General features: G+C 36.0%; 1 protein-coding gene across 1 annotated transcript in view; it reads left to right on the top strand.

Moving 5' to 3' along the window:
- DOK6 (docking protein 6) overlaps window positions 1-20,840 on the top strand; it is a 249,435-nt gene that overhangs the window by 69,909 nt on the left and 158,686 nt on the right. Inside the window, exon 2 of the mRNA XM_015855138.2 lies at window positions 18,731-18,838. Within this exon, the coding sequence (XP_015710624.1) occupies window positions 18,731-18,838 (108 nt within the window). The remainder of the gene's footprint in view (window positions 1-18,730; window positions 18,839-20,840) is intronic.

Genomic DNA, 20,840 nt, shown 5'->3' with positions numbered 1-20,840 from the left:
TCAAAGTACAGTAAGGAAGCTGGTTATATTTTCTGAACACTGAGTCTTTTCATGGGTGTAGAAATTGCTGAAACTTGTTCATACACAAAAGAAGAGAAATCGCACATTACTGAGGTTAGCTGAATCAATCCTCTGTACTGAGACACAAGAAGGATACAAGCTATTACTCTTGTTTTTAAATCTGTGTTACTTTGCTTCAACAATACTTAAAAACTCTCTTCCTGTGAAAGGTAGTTATTTAAAAGCAAAAAAAGTAAAAATGATAAGTGATGCTGTGTTGAAAAGGTGAGATAGAATAGGAAGAATTTAGTGATTTTGTTTCAGAACTATAATTCAGATATTACAGCCAAATATTTGAAGCTTTTGACCTTTGACATCTGTGTATGACTGTTATTATCTTTTGGGTAAATACTTACTCTTTTTAGATATTTCACTGCACTGTGCACATGTATAAAGGGTGATTTGATGACTTTGGTAGCCTGGGATGAATGAGATTCTTCTGAACGCAAGGAACTTCAAGCAAAAAAACAGCTCATTACTTTCTTAGAAAGGCTGGGTGGGAAATGGACTGTAATGAGTGGAGGTGAACTGAGAAAGTTAATTACCTGAGGTATGGGACTGTGTGCAATGAAAACAGGAACGATGGTGCTGAATGAGTTCATAGCATTGAGCTGAAATTGGGGGGTGAGAGGGTGGGGTTAGGGTTCAGCTGATAAAGAAATAGGAAGTAAAGTATATTCATACCACAGCTCACATCTGTTTGAGACAGATTCCTGGTATGTTAATAACAGTTTAAAGTTTGACTTCACTTAGGTGTTGAGGTTTTTTGACTATCCCATAAAGCATGAACTGCAAATTTGTGTCAAAAAACACTCATCTTCCTAGCTTTCTTTCCATGTAGCCTGCCATCTCTTATATGGTACCAGGCATTGTGAAACAAAACATCAAACAGTGTTTTATGGGATACATAATGCTTGAAGATGATCCATCCTTCAGCCCTCCCTTGACTGACAGAAATAGCTTACATTGGAAAGTAATTTAAAGAAGACTCCAACCCCACAACAGAGATCACACAGATGTATTAAATCCTCCAGTGGTGGGATGTCTGTCTAAGATGAGCTATCTGTGTCTGAGTGCCACTGTAGAAGCTTGTCCTTGTAGAAGCTATCAAGATGAATCCCTGAAAACATAGAACTTGAGAAAAAAAGTCACATTGTTAGGTGGTTTGGCATGTGAGTAGGTTGGAATTGTAATGATGTGAATTGGGAAGAAGGAAAATAAGGTTTAATTTTTTTCTCAAGATCTTTGTGAAAGGCTGAAACTATTGAAGACGGGGCATATGTTCCATGTGTTATTAATTTTTTTCTCCTTTTGATTTTTTCCTTTTTGTTCCAAGACTCCTTTTGTGTAGTTAAATTATGAAAACATAGTTTAAATGCTCTGATAGTACCATGGTGATTAATTGGCTTGACTGTATAAAAAACGTAACAGCTAATATTGAAATGAATTTTTTATTAGCATTAAGATTTCTCCTGAGAAATACACTCTACTGGGTTCTCTTGGAAAAACATACAATTTTTAAATTTCATCTGAGTTCACATCTTGTTGTATTTGCTAATTTTATTTTTACAGGTGTCTTCGACAATTACAAACTTATTAGTAATGGATTTGCTTTTTTCTAAAGCTTTTTTTGTTTGTTAACTGATAACAAAACCTATGCAGTTCTGAATATCAAATTGCTATTAGTGTTGTTTAGAAAGTAATCAGTGTTCAAAGTGCACAAGGAAATTTTAAAACAATTTCATGTTTAAAACCTAGTATGCTTTGTATTTTAGCCTCTTAGTAGGGGTATGTTGAGTGCAACTCAATTACAACTTGAGAGAATGACATCCCTTATTTAGGTAATAAATTCTATAAAGCAAATGATGTAAGGAATGAAGTGAATTGTGAAATCCAGTGGCTACTTTAAAATGGTTGTCCATCCGCTGCTTGAGGTCTATTGGAAATAGCTTCCATATTAATAATAATTTAAATAAATATATATACATACATGCATTAAAATATTTTTTTACCAATATTCTAACTGAAGTTATAGAGTGTTGCCTACTTGAAACTAGCCGTTTGTTTTAATACTTGAAAAATGCTCCCTCTACCTTACTTTTCCTTCAGCTTTCACTGGCAGTAGAGCCATGATGATGCTTGCAAAATTGGTGTGTTGCCATGGAAATGTCTGCAATGTCACTAGTTCAGCATTTATTCTTCATTGCCAGATCCAACGCAAAGTGATAAGTGAGGGAGAAATGTCTAGACTACAGTACCTATAGTAAAGAAAAAAATAGTAAGCTAATTGAGATTATTTATACTCATAATAATATCCTTTTTTTTTTTTGGGGGGGGGGGGGGGGGGGGGGGGGGGGGTGGTATTTTTTTTAGTATAGTTTATCATTTAAGTACTTCTGTGAATTTTGATTCAAAGTGTGCCCAATTCAAACAATCTGAGAAAAAACTCTTTCAACCTAGGAATTAGGATGCTTAACAGGGATGTCGCATTATGGCAGAGCTTACATCAATACCCTGTTCTCCTTCCTTTTCCTGTGAAAGAGTGTAATTTCCTAGTAAACTGTCAGAACTCATTCTCTGTTATTCCAAGACACAAGCAAAAGAGTGTATGAAACAAGTACCAGCAATCGTTTGCTTTAAAATTTCTGGTGAGATATCTGTACGTGTGCTTTTGGGGGAAAGAGTTACAGACACTTATTTTGTTTGATTTAGAAAGATTAAAGAAAGATAATTGTGGAGAGGGGAGGGAGAGACAATATTGTAGAACAATACAAGAAGGGAAGAGTAGTGCCCATTTCTGAGACTGTTACTATTCTTGCGTTGCTGCAGTGCAGGAAATGTTTCTCCACGGATGTGAATAAGAACTTTCAGGTTTGGAATGAGTGATTTTTAGGGGCTATCCAAAGGACTGAAGCCACAGGAGATACTTCTAATATAAAACATGGATCTGAGTCATAAATCTCTTCTGTGTTGTTCTGAATGGTAATGATCATGAATTGGTCATTCCTAGGGTAGCTCAATATTGTGGACAGCCATCCTGGCCTTCAGCTCTGACCATCCCTATGTCTTCTTTTGAAAGCTGATTCTAATTATTTTAATGTCTCTGAAAACTAATTATTTAGTAAGACAAGATAAAAACACATGCACACACAAACAAAAAAAAAAAAACCTAGTGCTTGGTCCATTTTAATTTTCAGCAGTCAGATTTCTCTGTCTGTCTTGTGTTAGCCTTGAAAATATGCTTCCCTGCAGGTAGAAGAGATACTTACATGTGAACAGGAAAATGAAAATAAAGTAAGATAAAAAGAAGGCTAGCCAATCTCTTTATTTATGTTATTTACCATTGTCATATTTTAGTGAAGGAGTATACTACTAGAAGTTGAAAGTGATGTGTTTTTTTATAATTTTTGTCACTTCTTGTTTGTCTGACAACCTGTCAATAGCTTGAAGCAACTTGCTATGCTTGCCTACAGCAGCACTTGTAGTTGTTCACATGAAAAATGAATTACTTGAAATTTCATTTTTCATCCTAGGTGTCTCCACAAAAAAGTTTTTGCCTTATTCATTTAGCTGTTGCAGGTTAACTGCAATTCATTAATTGCAGATGACATGTAGGATGTGCCGGTTTCTGTTGTGTATCTTACTGTTCTTGGTTTGGTAACAAAAATATTAGAAATGCAAGGAAGTTACATTTTATAATCAATTAACTTTTAGTTTCTAATTTGTGCTAAGTGCTTTGCTGAGAACTACAGAACGCAATTGATCTATACCTGTGACTTCTTTCTACATTCATGATGGATGTTATAATCAAAATCACTGTTACAATAACAGACCTGTAAACACTGATTTGTGCAGTGCTCCTCATAAAGCAAAACACAGAAAAGAGGAGAATAGCGGCATTACAGAAATAAATAACTTTAAAAATCATATTGTACCTATGTACTATTTCTTGTATAAAATTTAATACAAATGTCATATTTAATATGTGCAGGATACAAATTTGCCTCAACTGAGAGTAAAAAAATAAATAAATCTGAACTATCCCAGAGGTGTTTTGTACAAGTATTTATATGATATGCTCAAAGCTTTGAAAGCTTATGGTAGAGTGGTAAGTAACAGCACACATTTTTGTAATAGTGGGTAAAACTCTCATCCCACACATGGACTTATTTCTTTCCCTTCTTATTTTCCAAGTAATGGAAACTGTCATTCCAGAGCTTAAACTCTAATTACTGTTCATCTTCTGTTCAGATCCTTACATCCTCATGCATGTTTTGAACTGGGCTATGACTGTAAAGATGAGGTCAGAGGAATGCACTTCAGAGGCATAAAGTGACAGATTTAAAAAAAAAAAGAGAGAGAGAGAGAGAGAGAGAGAAAGATAAAAGAAATAAAAAAAATCCTAAGTCTACACAAACAGTTTTTCTTTTTTCTTTAAAAACAACTGAACTATGTTGATAGACATTGTAGTCATACTGCAGCTACACAGTGGGTCACAGGCATTGTTAAACATCACTCCATTATAGAACGCCACTAGATTGGTCAGGCATGACCTTTTCTCACTGAAGCCTTGCTGGCTGACTTGGATCACCTGCTCATCCCTCATGTGCTTTAGCATGTCTTCCAGGAGAATCTGTTCCACAATTTTCCAAGGCACAGAAGTGAGGCTTACTGTCCTGTAGTTTCCTTCCTCCCTCCTTTTCTTGTATATGGGAGTGATGTTTCCCTGTTTCCCTTTTTCCAGTCCCCAGGGACTTTATCTGAGAAGCAGCAGTAAGAAGAATGGAAGAGGAGGAATGGAAAGAGTGAATGAGATTGACTTGGGAAAAGCAAAATGTATTAATGTTTTCTGTGTTTTCAAAAGTAGGACTTAATAGAAAACTGGCCTTATACCGTCCAGCTGTTTGCTTTTGCTTGACAGCCGTGTTTCCATCCTCATTTAAGTCCAATTTTAAAGACAATAAAAGGCAATCTGAGGAGAATAAAAAGCCAGTGCTGGCAGAGAAATCTCTCTCCAACCCTCTCCAGAGAGAAATATACTAAATGCTCTGAAAGAAAATGTAAGTATTTAAGGTTGCATTTAGTCATTAATTCACACATTCATATGACCATGGAGGTTATCTAGTTTATCAGCCCTAAATGGGACTATTGACTGTTGTACAATTTTAAAATAATCTCAGCCATCATATCAAACTTTTGCTGCTCACAGTTTGAAAGAGTTCTCTTCAGCAGTAACGGAAGGACTACGAAAATAGATTTCTTAATTTAAGCACTCTCTTACACAACACACACCATCTCTTTGACAGTTTTATGAAATTTTAATCTCCATTGGCAACATCTGAAACAGTGCTGTGTTAGAATGCTTCTTCCAGCCAGCAAAGCTTGTGACTTGGTTTTGGGTGATTTTTGTTTGTTTGTTTGTTTGTTTTATTTTATTTTTTTAAAGATGGTAAACTTTGTTTATGTCATCTGTGCTAATAAACTTTCCAGATATGGTGCATATAAATCAGTTAAATTTTGCCATCTCTGCAGTCATTCTGATGGTATACATTCTTCACAGTAAAGTGATTGAGTAAAGCTGTATACACACGCTTAGCCATTGTGGGTGTATTTTTAGTGCAAACACCCACTTAAATGTCTTATCTCTGAGGAGGTAGTGCATTGTTGCAAAGAACAGTGACAAGTACATTGATATAGCTCTGCATGACCTTAAAGGAATTGTGTTACTGGATTCATTTGTGGGTCACTGGGGGATTTATAGGCTTTTTTGGTCATGCCTTGCTTTTCCTAAAAAAATATCAAAGGCTTATTATTTTCTACAATAAATTAAATGTCTCTTTTGAATTTGTAGAAATAGCAAGGGATTGAAGAGAAGAACTTTTAAGTTTGCCTTCAAAATAATCCAACTTTAAATAAGCACTGAGACTCCAAGACTAAACCCAGAACATAGCCTAATCCAAAGTTATTGATGTTCTGGCTGGCCAGAAACTAATGATTATCCAAACAAATAAAAAGCATTTGAATTAGTCCAAAGCAAAGTTCTTTTTCTGGTTTCAAGGGTTTTGTATCCCTTCAGTTGTAATTTGAGGTTGTTTGAAGACTTCTCAAATTGAAGATTAAAAGAAGAAAGTTGTGACTTTCTCACAATGTTTGGATGGTGAATAACACTGAAAGACAAGCTGGGAATGTATGGACTATGTGCAAATTCTGTCAAGACATCTGCGGTGGTTCTTGCAAGGAAGATTATGATTAATGCTCCTGTACTACTAGAAACAGTTTTTCCATAATATGGACTCTAGCATTGTTTTTTTTGTAAATATATATTGTAAGTGCATTAGCATCCTTTTTTTTTTCTTTTTTCTTTTTTTTTTTTTTTTCATTTTTAAACTGTGTTTTGAGTGATTTTTTGTTTTCTTTTGTTTAGCAGTGAGCATAAAACAAATTCTGAAAAGAAACTGGGAAAATATTAATGTAAGCCTATTCATAGTAATTTTGACCACCCATCTTAGTGATGGTATTTTGAAGCTAAACTTATTCTTGTTAAATACACCACTTCTCTCTTCCCATTTCTGTCTGCTGCTGGTGAGAATCCTGCTTTCACTCTGTTCTGAGATGCAAATAATTGAATAACAAGATCTGCATAGGACAACTGGAGAAGTTGAGTATAAATAAGATCAGTGTGGTTAGCTGGATGTGGCTCTGGGCAGCCTGGTCTGGTGGCTGGTGACCCTGCACATAGCATGGGGGATGAAGCTAGATTATCATTGTGGTCCCTTTCAACCCAGGCCATTCTGTGATTCATAGAATCATAGATTCTATGAAAACAATGGAAAGCTAGAAAGCTGTGGCTTATTAATTTGGAAGGTAGAAAAGATGAATGAGAAATTACATCCTGTATGCTTTCTAACAAGAACTGAGTAAGATCCTTCTAAAAAGAGGTAGAACTATATGTTCTGTCATCATAAGTTAAGATGGTTCAGGATCCACAGCTATCGAATGTCAGAGAGGCTGTCTGTATGTGAACTGATGCTGCCAGTTTGCTGGTGAGTGATGAATAGAGCTACTGCTTCTGCACATGAATATTTCTTCCTGGTGATAGATTCATCATAATCTATGTTAAAAGAACTAAGGACAGCAGAAGACATACTTAAACAGGTAATTTGGGGTCAAAGGCAGTAATTTGTTTGTGTAGGTGTTAGCTTCAAGAATTAAATTAAATCAGATATGGCTTATGAATTAATTCCCAACAAAAGCCATCTCTCCAAAGCTTAGGGCTTGTGTAGTAGCCACTGATCACCCATGAAAGAACTTAAGCATTACTGTGAAATGCCCAGTGCTTTTTTTCTATAAAGTAAATAGATCCGCGGACTCTTGATATGCAGGAGCACATGTGGTGAGCTAGTCAACTGGTATAATGTACATAAACTCTGACCTTGAAGAAGGAAAGGATTTCTTGTAATGCACAGAGAAGAACTGCCTATCATGAGTTAATGATTGCTGTCATATAGTAGATGTATCTGCGACGTGACTCTTACTTTTCAAGTCTTATGCTCTCACTAAACCACACAGCTGAAATGTGGGGATTAGCCAATTAGTACTGCAAATACAAATCTTGGTATAGGTAATACTAATGTGCATATAAGAATCTTTTGCCTCTCTGTTTCCCTCTCTTTTATGTTAGGGATGTTAGAAATTACAATTTCATATCTTCTGGATGAGACCATTGCAGCAGTCATAGGACATAACAGTTTTCTACTGTTCCACTTTTGATACTGCAAGTGAGAAAAGGAATGGGTCTTAGCTAATACTGAACCAGAGTGCTAGGTGTTTATGCGCTATGTAGCAGCATATCAAAGGTTATCTGTTTAATTTGGCTAGAAATATTGCAGATTTTTTTCTCAGCTACAATCCACTCTTGCCCCAGGTGATCCCCCAGAGCATAGAAAAATCAAGATGTTTTATGCTCAAATGAAGCTGATTAGAGTATTAAAATATGTAGTATCAGCTTAGCAGACTAATTGTTTACTTCTGCCCAGGAGGAATGGTTGTAAAAGGACAGTGTTCTCCTACAAGGTCTAGAAAACTGGTAATAATCAAAGGAAGCGGTGACAGGCTTTTGTGGTTTGTTGTCATTTTTTGTTTTGTGTGTTTTTCTTTTTTTCCTTAGGATAATGTAATTGTCTCAGTTAATATCTTACCTTTAACAAAGAAATTTTCTGACACTGCCATGGCTACACAGATAAATTTTGGAGTTAGTCATCTTGAGACCTGTCACAGCTAAAGTGGAGGGAATTCAGAGCGATCTTTTGGATTTATGAACCCTGGATTTGGAGACCATCTGGTTTTCCTCTGCATAATTCCCCTGAAGTTGCAATAAAATGATTCCCACTCTCCTGTACCAGCATGTTTCCCCAAAGGACAGGTTGGGTGGGGATGCAGCAACACCAGCTGTGTTTGAGCTCTTGGGGAAGCTCTTGCTAAGTTTCTTTGAGTAAATGATGTCTTTACTGGTTAAAATTTTGCCTTTGCAACAAAAGCTGCACTGACTTATACATCTTCTTAATTTTAATTAGAAGAAGTGTTTTTCTTTCAGCTTTACAGAGTCAAGGTAGCTCTGTTTATACTGCCAAAAATGTCACCACAGTATTCAGTGACAGACCCCTTCTGAGAATCCTTTTTATTGCTTCTGCAGAGGATTATTACAAATTCTTAGCTTCTAACTGTTTCCATTTACTGTGAACTGTTAGTTTATCATCAATTAGATTAAAAGATATAAGGAAGTTCATTGAGGTCACACTAGCATCTGTTAAATCTGTGATTCTTTGGCAGGAGAAGTATTAAACCTGAAAGATATAGTTGTGTAGGTAATCAAATGTTGAGAAAACTGTTCTGTTATTAGACATCCCCTTGATCATTGCTATTTTAAGGGACCTGATTTAATCCTACAACAGGCTTCATTTTGCAGAACGCTCTCTTCTATACAAAATGAATTTCTCCCTAAAATCTAGCTCATGTCATAACATTGAAAGGTGAGTCAAAGCACTGAAAAAAAAAAAAAAGAAAAAAAGAAAAAAAGAAAAAAAGATAAAAAGAAAAAAAGATGACAAATTTGATTTGTAGGAAAACAACATATGATTGATTCATACAACCTGTTAGTTTAGAGGTTTATTGAATCATACGTCATGGACAAGTGCGATTTTTAGAATTTATGTGCTCTTCTATAGTACAATATATCAGGATGTTTGAAGGGCTTTTTGTCTCATTTCCATATTGGAGTCTTGCTGTATATAAATATGTTGCGTACATTACATACATGATTGGAACAGTGACCAGACACTTACTAACAGCACCTATAGATCACAGTTATCTTTCACTGGTATCAGTCTTTTTGCTTTCCACGATTTAGTATATACATGGTGGAGCTACAAAATACATCCAAGAATAAAAGACTGTGTTTTCTTTCTTACCTTGAGGATTAATTGCTGTTAGAAATTGTGTACCTACATAAATTTATAGTGGCATTTTGATCCAACTCACTTTTTTTTTTTTTTTTTTTTTTTTTGTGGAAGGTGCTTTACGTTTGGTACTGGGCTCAACTTTGTTATAGTCCATGTGAAGCATACAGGGGTGCTCTGAAAGTAACATCTTCTATTCTGTTATGTTAGCCAACAACATCCAGAAAGCCTCTGGTGATACGGCAGTAGAGACTGAATATTTCCACCAATTCTGCATTACGTTTTTTTGCCTACAACACATGGCAGCAGAGAGACAATCTGACAAAACAATGCCTGACACAAAAATGTATATGAAGCAAAGGTGTATCATGTAGTTCCTCTGTGTGGAAAAAATTTCCCCCATTGGGATTTGCCAATGCTTGCTGAATGTTCATGGAGTACAAACTGTGGATGTGAGCACAGTGATAGCTGGATGGTGTGCTGCAGCAGTGAGGACAGCAGCAATGGGTCACTCCTGCAGGTGGAGATTTTGAGGAGCGTGTCATGAAGGTTCTTGGTCACTGCTGGCAAAAATACATAGCTAATGGTGGTGACTAAGTTGAAAAACAGTGTTTTGTGGCTGATAATGCGCTCTATCAAATAGTGTTATTGTGCTCTTTCTGTCTGTTGTAGTTTCCATGGAAACAAACCAGAGTCATTACTTTTAGGGTGACCTAGGTACTATTTCCTTGTGTTTTATCAGTCAGAACAACAGCATCTAGGCAAGTGTGCTAGAGGTTTCTGTATGAGAAAAGAAGAGACAGGTCAGGGTTGAGATGAGAGAATGCTAGGTGATGCTGATGTCAAGCTACAGAATTTTGGCTTGTAACCCTATGCATTGAAGCTGTAACAATAGTTTGAGGTTTTTGTCTTTCAGTAGTAGAGAATGGGCTTATGATTACCTTTTTTTTTGTCATTCAGAATCTCTTCTTCATTTTAAGGTATTCAGTTGTGTGGTTTTGGTTTCATAACAATTATTTTCACAAGTCCCTCCCTTTAAAAAGTACATACGTCAGGATCTGAGTAGATGAATACCACCTTTCAATTTAAGTGTGTTAGTTCAGACTCTATCTGAATTTTCATATTACAAAGACTTTAGCTTATCAGTTTCTTGGCATTGATTTCCCTACAGATATGGGAAATGCCTTTACTTTTTTGGAGAACAAAGTTATGAGTGTCTACTAAATATGTGTAAATTTCCGCTTTAATAACCTCACAGATGGAGGGTCAAAAATTGAAAATCTTCATTGCAGTGATATTTCGTTTTGATGATGCCTGGCTTTAAAATTAAAAACTGATGAGAGAATTTATTTTCATATTCAAACGGATTATATGTATTAGTATCTAATTGAAATTAAGTAGTAGAAAACCTGATATTTCTGCCAGACAAACCCCAAATTCAGGTGAGTGAAATAAGCCTGTTTTTATGTTTGGTTCAGTTTGGGAAATTACTCAAATTACATACTAGAATACGATAAAAAGTAACATGCTAAGTATTTCTTAGAAAACCTGTGGAAGGTCATATGTGTATAAATTCTGGCTATATAATTGTTGATAGGTAATTGCTACATGTTCAGTTTAAGGTAAAAGAGATTCCTGGGAATTCTTGGTCATGATAATATTTCAAGTTCCAGGATTTTCCTGCTGGATGCCTACTAAAACTATTGTGATCAGTTTTTGATTTGTTTTGTTTTCATCTATCCTACGAGGCCAGACACAGAGGGAGCTGTATTAGTTTTCCCCCCAAAATGTCTCTGAAGTTATTTTTGCCAAAACTGAGTAAAAAATGCGGACAGATGAAAAACGACTACCGGAACTCATTTTATTAAAATAATCATAACATTGATTCAAATAGCAATAAATTCTGCTGTTGTGCATCCTGCTATGAAATCTGAGAGCAGGTTTGAGCAACTTTGCGTAAGCTGTCCTTCTGACCTTGAACTGCCCAGACTGCACTTAGAAGCAAAATTACAATGCTGAGTTAAACACAGTTTGGCACAGTTATTAAGTGCCAAAGGGTTGAAAAAATTGTGTACCACCTTTCAGAAGAATACAGCATACAATTCTTATCAGGTAGATATTCCCTTCTTCTTTTAAACACAAAGAGGAAAAAAAAAAAAAAAAAGAAAGAAAGAAAAAAAAGGAAGACCTCAGCTCCCACAGTTAAACTCTTTATATACCCGTTCTTTAGTTACTGTATGCATATTAGGAAAATTACTGTGGTGTGCTTTGAATTCACAGAACTCTAATAATAAAATAAATCTTCTTGTAGATTACATATGTATCCTGTGACTATAACACCATCAATTACTAAATATTATAAACGTGTACATGACTCTGTAATGGCATGTTATTGCAGCAGAAATATGACATATATATACTGTAACTGGGTGAATTGTCCATAATTATCTCTCTCTAACTGCGGTAGTTCTTACTGACTGCCGTCAAGCTCACAAGGATTGATCTAATCTGAGAAAAAAAATAACAAACAACACAAAAAACATTTCTGGCAGAGCTTTGTAACTTCTTTTATTCCCAACTTTATGTGCCAGCACGTTTGCAATCTGGAAAATAAGAATAATAAAAATATGCAATTGCATTTTTAGGATGCAGTCTGTGACACTAAAATGGCCTGTGTTTTATAACTTTGTAGAAGGTCATAAAAAAAGGTCTCTAAGATAAAGGTTAACCTTGCTTCCTAACTAGTATAATAAAATGAATCTCAAGTGCAGATTATCAAACATGAAATCTTTCCTTATTTGGTAGCCTTTGGTAACGTGTGTTCAGGCAGCATTATTTATTTGAAGTATTAGTAGTGATCCTTTTAAGACATAGTTGTGGGGTTTTTAATCCACTCTTTACAGTTTAAACAGTTTTTCTTCCATTACTATAGTTTTGTGAGAGATACTTCGGTCATGTTTGAAGAACAGGCAAGAGAGAGTGGAAAGTTAGAAATTGTGACAAAAGTGAACTCTTCCCAGGGCTTTCTGTATGTTATGGTAAGGAGTGGGCAGCCCCATGACCCATGCTGCTTACAAAAAGCAAAATACACCATGCTTTTTATCAGGCCTATGAGTTATTTTTGCCTTGCCTCCTGCTTGGGAAGCAGATGGTGGATGGTCTTGGGGAATCCCTGCTTATCCACAGGGACATGAGGAAGTTCCCAGTGGTGGGGTTTATGGGTCAGGAGTTGCCCTTGACTCCTACATCTATTTGGGAGCTCAGTGCTGTACTGGGTGTTCCCTCTCACTATCTTTGTCATCCCAAGTTTGCCACCCAAAGTGCACCTTCTCAGTGCAGTGATGACTGTGTTTCAGATACTTACACAATGAAATCAGTGCTGTTCAAGACAGGAGAAACACTGTATTTAGGTCACCTTCACAGGGACCCAGAAACCAAAGTGAAAGTAGGGATGGCATAGGTTGTTACAATAGTATTTCTTTGTCTTTTTTAATGCAAAATTGTGGTAACTCTGGCAGATGGACTCCTGTGAAGACTTTTTGTTTCATTTTATTCTTTTGCTTTCCTGTTGATTTTATTCAGCAGTTGCTCAAATCTGGTTACTTGTTCTTCAGCTGAGGTGTGAATGGTTTTGTGTTCTCATTTTCCTGTTGGGCCCTTTCACATGTAATAAGTTATTGAATTTCTCTCAAATTTGATTTAAATGCATGATGTGTATTCCACTGAAGCAGTAAGGTGTCACCTCTGATTTCTTCTCCCTTTGCCAAAGTATGCACAGAAAAATAAGAGGGAAAAAAAAAAAAAAAAGGTAACTGTCAAAACAGTGGTTAAATGTGACTGTATTGTGGCAGCAGTTTTTTCCTTACTATGAATGCTATATTTTTAAATTTATGAGTCAGTTTTTTTAGTCTCAGACATACTGTATTTCTCTCACATGTCCCATTAGATTGATACCTGTTTTTAATGGAGAAAATTAGTGAGGTAACTTTGAGCTTTTCATAGTTTAGTGTTTTTAGTGCTTATACTGCAGATGTGTCATCTAATAAGACAGCTCTGCATGTAGAAAATAAGGGAGGAGAAATGAGGTAGCTTTTTCTGTAAACAACAAGATGTAAATGCAAGACAGTATTACAATGCAGCTGTCTTACTGGGAGATACTTTTAGATAGAGGAATGGAAATTTCAGAAGAATCTGAAATGATCTGGAAGGGAAAAAAAAAAAAAGAAAAGGCCCATACAGCTGTAGCTTTCTTATTATGTGCGTGTGCAGTTATTGAAAACAAACAGTAAGCAACACCAAAGAAAAAAGTGATTTTTGTTTTTTTTTAATTTTTTTTTTTTTTTTTTTTTTTTTTTTTTTTTTTTTTTTAAGTGTCAGGTGTGTCGGGACTTAATGCTCCAGTTCCAGGTACCTGTCCAGAAGAGAAGAAGAACTACAGAGAGGGGATACAACCCCTGGCAAGGTCATGAGACCTTCCCTTTTTTGTCTCTCTCTTATCCCAGCTACTCGACCTGACTGAATCTCACCACAGCATTATGGTGAGGTCTTTCTGCCTTTTGGATGTTTTCTCTCATTATATTTGATTTATTAGCTTCAGTTCTAATTATATTGTATTACAGTGTGTTAACTTGCATTCTGATACCATATTTAGTAAATTTGTTTGTTTCTCCTCAGATCATTGCTGCTGTTTTTAATTATTTTGGAGCTTCCTGTTTCCCCTTTCTGGAGGCACAGATTCACAAATCCCTCCACCTTGCTAGTCACGGAACCAGGTTGAACCAGCCCATAAACCATTGACAAACTTGTAATATTTGAGAAACCATTCTGAAGTGATCAGGTTGTTTCTTCTTTTGATTCAGGACAGGAATACACAGAGACTGCTCTCCCCTGCAAGTCTGCAGTACCATGAAAAGCTCTCCCATGTGCCTTGGCGAGTGGCAGCTGAACCAGCTCTCACCTAGCCAGAGGTGTGCTGAGCTACTGCCATTGATGACTGATGCGGAAGTGCACAAATAGTCGGGTTGAGAACAATATGTTAACTTTTTGGTGCTTTGCCCAGCTGTGATCTTGCAAAACAGAGAGACAGAGAGAGAGGGCTGTTGTTTGAATGGACTTCTGTGCCTTGGACTCAGGTGGTAATTTCATTAGAGTCATCTTCAGATTTGTACAAGTTTAGGTCCCTTTAACAGGCAATTTAATAAAAGAAAACCCCAAAATAGCATGTGTTTAGTGCTGCCTTTCTGAACTTATCCAGAAAAATAAGAAATATTACGTATAATTAGTCTTTGTGTTCCTTGTTTTTCCTACAGAACTACTAATTAACAATTAATTAATTGTTACATTGAACAGTGAGTGCTCATCCTGGAATGCTGTAAAACTGATTAGGTGATCAAATAACTTTCATTTCTTCAACTAAGCGTGTCTGAGAAATAGATATTTAAATCTCACAGGAAATGCTAAATATGGTGGAGACAAAACTGCAAGTTGTTATAAGGCTGATGCTGGGTTATTTCACAATGGCTACACAATTATTTGAGGGCTTCAGAAGTCTTTCAGAAGTTCTGATTAAAGCCAGTGGCACCGTAAACTAGGCCAGGGATAAAAGAGTATTTTGCAGTTCATGAATAATTGAGTAGGTTTCTGTATAGCGAAGAGTTGCTGTATAAAAGGCAAATGTTTGTTTGCTTCACGCTCACATATGCACCTATGTATTCATATTTATAGGTAAATTCATATGCTAATGTATTTTCAAACAGTGAGTTACAAGCTGTCTATTTTTGTCAGATAAAGTGTTGCTGAAATCCAGTGGCACTGTGGAAGTTTTTTACCAGATTTAGGAAGTCATTGTATGTATATAAATGTATATATATATATATATATATATATAAGCAATATCTAAATGTAAGGATGCACCATAATGTATCAGGAGTGCTCAGCGAGCTGTGTCTTTCTTCAGAGCTCTCCTCTTCCTAGTGGTCTGAAAAGAAACAGCTGTCAATAAATTGAAGCAGCAACAGACTATTGGTAAAACTTGAGTTCCATCCTCTTACTCTTTTACAGCCCGTGTCTGTGCCAGTGCTTTTGCATTCTTCATCACAGTGCTATCTCTGGAATAGGTCTAAAGAGAAGCATCATTAAATACATCTGGCATTTGGCCCTCTTTAGTAAATATTGTGAAGACCCCTCTAAAAAGCAGGGGGTCAAAGCCTCCTTGAATTCTGGCAGTTCATCTAGCAAAGCTTCAAATCCTGTTCCGCATTGGCTGATACTCAATGAACAAAAGACTGAAGATGCCATTCAGGAACCCCTGCTCATTTGTCATTGAATGAGTTGCTTGAAGTCTGCATTGGATGACTTTGTATCTGGAAGATATTGCCATCCTCCCAAGGAGAAATCTGGGTTTTTCACTTAGCTTTTCTAATTTTCCACTTACTAGGCATACTTCCAAAGTACCAAATATAGATGATACTTTACATTAAAATAAAATATAACTGTGATATAAATATAAAACAAACAAACAACAGAAAGAAACCAAGTCAAGTGACATGAAACTTCTGTTACTTTATCTCCAACTGTCCAGAAATAGGGTCATCTGAAAGATATGGATTCTGTGGCTGTGCTAAAATCTGCTGTCACTGATCATGAGGTCTGCAGGTTGATTTGCTGTTCTAAAGAGAAGTCTGTAAGGACTGTAAACTATTAAGGGTAGATAATAGAAATCAATAGAAGATTTGAAATGAAGGCAGTGGTTTTTACCTTGATGAGGAACTTCTTAAGAAATACTTTCCTCAGAGGAAGAGAGATGAACTGAAAATACACATAGCCTAAAAAGGAAATGGATCCCAGAAGAGCTAGGAGTATTATTAAAAGAAACAGTTATATTAAATGAATAAATATCCCCCCATAGGACAGTTGGCACTTTTGCTTCTATTGAGGTCAAAAAGAATTGAATCTTCTGCATCTCCTCTAAATGTGGAGATTCTCACACCATAACATTGTGAAAAGATGATATAGGTTAATCCGGAGGTAACTGTGGGAGCAGTGCTCTAGCTTTGGTAAAATAAGTTGCAGCACTGCCAAGATGTTATTTGAAGAAAACACTATCTAATAAAGATGGTTTATGATGTCCCACAGCATAATGCCTTTTGTTTTTTTCCTTCCCCCCCACCCTCCACCCAGAAATATGATATTGTCTTTGCTTTCCCCCAGGTTAGGCACAGTAATATCTGTAATAGGAAGTACAGTTGCCACATCACAACCTTAGCAGAAAAAAACAGAAACTTATGTTGTTTGAATCAGATGTGCTTGCAGAGGATTTCATTATGTGCTATTTTGTTTTCCAAAAGTCTTCTTTGTATTTAAATGTACTGATGCTGTAGTCCAGTGGGTAGATTTTGAAAACACTTGTTTTGACTGATTATACTTATCTGAGATAATGACAACAGCATAGTGTCAGTATTATTAGACTGTGGTTAATTAAGCTTAATTATCTTAATGACATGATATTTGCTGTTTATATTCAGTTTAGAGAGCGTTATGCTATTAGGGAAAGCTTCTCAGTTTAACTCTCCCTGCCTGTATTTCACTGATATCTTCTTTCTTCTCTCCTCAGTGGAAGATATGTTTGAATAATACTGCACTTCTTGTTTTGAACATTCCGTAAAACTTCAGAAGTTTTACATTCCGTAAAACTTCAGAAGAAATAAAGCTCTTCTTCATATATGGATGTGTCCTGGTTTCAGCTAGAAAGTCAACAGCATGCCACTATTTGGTTGTTGCTGAGTAATGGGAACATACTCAGAATGAGGCCAGACCACTCAGCAGGGAAGTGCCGCAACTATGATGGCACAGGGCTGGGTGGGGCAAGAACGGGTGTTCTGAATGAGGCCTGGGGATTGTTCCATACCAGGTGACACCTTACGGAAGTCCATAAAGCTGTGAGAGGCTGGCTAGGAGGTGGCTGTTGCTCAGGGCTTGGCTGGGTATTGATTGATGAGAAGCAAGATATTGCGTTGCTAGGGGACATTTGTTAGCTGAATGTTGGTGAATACGTAGCAAGTAATTGAATCGTGGGTATGTGTGTATAGGTATATATTTATCATCATGTTTTGTTTTTTTTAATTTTCTGACTCAACCAATAGCTTTTCTCTCAGTATACGAACTTCATTTTGTTTCTGTTTCTCTCCTTCATCCTTTTTGGGTGTGTGAGAGGGGCTTTGAGCTCCTGAGTTAAGCCACAACACAACTATTAGCTGGTGTTTTTTGTGTGTTATTTTAAAAATATCAGTGAAATAATATGGAATGCACTATGACACTGTTTGTAGAACTGTACAGTTAGTAAAAAATAATGCAATGTAAACTATTGTCATAGGTATAATCCAGATCAATATCTAATCCCTTAATTGTGTAATGTAGTTTAGTAGGTTACTCTTAACCAGCTTCCCTTTGAACTGTGAATGTTCTTATTTGACTGATTTTAAACTTCTACCTGTGGAAATACCACTAGACTAGCAAAGTCTTGTGTAAAGTCCATTGACATGAGAGCAATACCTTCATTTTGTGCTTTTTGGATTATTTATTTATTTTCCCCTCTATGTGTTTCCAAACCTTAGTAATCTACATAACTTTTCCTTAAAGAGAGTGTCACTGAACTAAGTCAGCTAGGTTTTCTTGTGCCCAGCAATGGATACATTGGTACTTGATTCTACTGTGTGTTTTCTATGTGTACAAGATTACAGTAACAACTGATTGCTGTGCTACATTGAAAGTAACAATAAATGTATGTCAGTGGGATTGATGCTCTTGTAGTAATAGAATGCATTGAAATGAATGTGTAAACCAGAAACGTGTATGGTTATGCCTGTAAGCACTTTCCCTCATGACAGCCTTATAATTCTTTCATGTTCAGAGTTCATGGATTTACTTGCATCTCCAGAAATTGTCAAATTTGCCGTGCACAGAAGAGTCTGAACTAGAAAGTCTATAAGGGATTCACAATCAATATCCATAAATTGATGGACTGGAATTACTAGTGCTGAGAATATCATTTGTTTCTTAGTTCTCTAGATTCTTAAAATAAAATGTGATGGTTTTAAAAGTTCTTGTACCTGAATTATTTATGCACCTGTAAAAACTATGTACCTGAATAAATTTGTGTTGATTTCTACCCTAAAATAAAAAATAAAACTAATACAGTTCATTGACTTTGTTTCCAGATTTTCAGGCGATGTTGGTTGGTTTTCAAGAAGGCTTCCAGTAAAGGACCCAGGAGGCTAGAAAAGTTTCCAGATGAGAAGGCAGCATATTTCAGGAATTTCCACAAGGTAAGTCATGCCTTTCTTCTGATCTGTTTCTTTTCTCCACTATTCCATGGGAGGAGTGCTTTTGTGATATGCCTATTTGGTAACCACTGTGCTGGGAATCAGGTTGAAAGCTGAGTTCTGATGCTAGAAACACAGTAAACCTTCTGTAAATCTCTGTGATGCAAGTATTATACTTTTTTTTTTTTTTTTTTTTCTTCTTCCTTAATGAGCAATAAAGCCCCAGTGCTTGTGAAGTGGCAACTTATTTTTATTTATTTATTTATTTTTCTTCAAACATTAGTGTTTTGGAAATGTGTAAATGTCTTTGCTTAATGAAATTTTTACCTTTATATATAGATTATTGAACAAGTTCTGAAAATGCTGAATACCCCAGTTGTAATGTCAGCAGTAGTAGAACACGTACTGTTTGTCCTAGAACTCTTCAAGATGTGCAAGCACTGTCAATCCTAATAATTTCTAAAGGTAGAAATTCAGGATTTATTGAATGAAATTCCGTTATTTGTTTTCCATCCTCTCTTTTGTGAAGGAAAACAGAATCTCTGAGTTGCATACTTAGGCTTGATTTTATGTATTTTATTTGTAGTATTTATTTTTTTAATAAAGGATATTATTTCATAATATCTAATTAAATATTTCTCCTTAATTGCCTCCATTCTGGTAAATGGAGATTTACTGTCAGGAGTTGGACTTCATAATCCTTGTGGGTCCCTTCCAACACAGGAGATTTTGTGATTCTGTGATATACTCTACTTATTACTGTTACTGGTTGTATGGGAGTGGTTCAGAATTTACTGGGATTCTCTGACAACTTTCAATCTTCAGGTCACTCTAGATTACCTTGCAAAAGGTCTGTGAATAGCATGTGGTCTTAGATTTAACTGTGTAGCTTTTCTGACTTTCCTATGCAAAGTGTGGCAGAAGGAAATTTTACCTCTTGAGGGGGAACATAAGGAAAACTAACACCTTTTATTTATCAACATACAAATAAGTATCAAGTAGCACAAATCAGTCCTTCAGTAATTCATTACACATCTCCATTTTTTCCATAGGTATTTGAACTTGAAATGTAGATCAAGTCAAGTTTGTATTTGAAAGACTTCACCCAAATGGCTAAGCATGTCCTACACTTATATTACAAAACTGGCTAGTGGGCACTGTAAATTACAAAAGAAGATCTGAAAGTAAAATATATAAATAAATAATTAAAAACTGTCCATAGCTGTGCAAAGCTAGGAAAAATTAAAAATAGAGCTTTTCTGTTTTAGTCATCATAATTAAATATCTATTAAAGTGGAGATAAGCTGGTCTCATGAGAAAAATGACTGATTGGGTTGGTCTTTTTTTTTTTTTCTTATTTTCTGGCATCCAGTCAATATGTGGTTTTATTTCTTATTCTGGAAATTTTCTAATGCTGTTATGCATTTTTTGTTGTTGTTGTTGTTGTTTTTTTCCTGGTGTTTTTTTTTTTGTGTCAAATATAAGTAATGGCATTAGTCCTTATAGACAAGTGCCTCCTGACAGTAGCAGTGAATTTGTTGAAAGATGACCTCATCTGTTCGTTCCAGTTTCTGGCATCAAATTATAACTTGTCATTACTGTAAATTTAAATCATTACACCCTTGCTCAGAGAAGTTATAGCTTATCTGTACTGTTTTCCCTTGAGCATTTGTTGTATATGATGTGCAGAACAGCTGTGTTTACTCTCATTGCTCCATAGAGGGTATAGAGTGGCAATACCCATCCCAGGGGTGGCTGTATTCTTGGAATCCATTCCCACAGTACCAGAAAAGGCCAAAAAGGACACTGCAGCTGTACCAACTCAGTGCAAGTGTGTGTGTCTGACTGTTGGTGCTTGAATAATATTTTGGACATTTTTACTTGGAAGTGATCTAAAATTCAGGGTTGGGCATTGTTTGTTTTTGTTGTTGTTAGATTTTGTTTTTCTTTGAGAAATGTTTGTGATTGAAAGAGATGTCGAAATGTACTTTGTGCGCTTTGGGTG

Source organism: Coturnix japonica, chromosome 2, assembly GCF_001577835.2.
Source record: "Coturnix japonica isolate 7356 chromosome 2, Coturnix japonica 2.1, whole genome shotgun sequence".
NCBI lineage: Eukaryota > Metazoa > Chordata > Aves > Galliformes > Phasianidae > Coturnix > Coturnix japonica.
The sequence above is the reverse complement of the archived record's forward strand: the minus strand, read 5'-3'. Positions and strand labels throughout refer to the sequence as shown.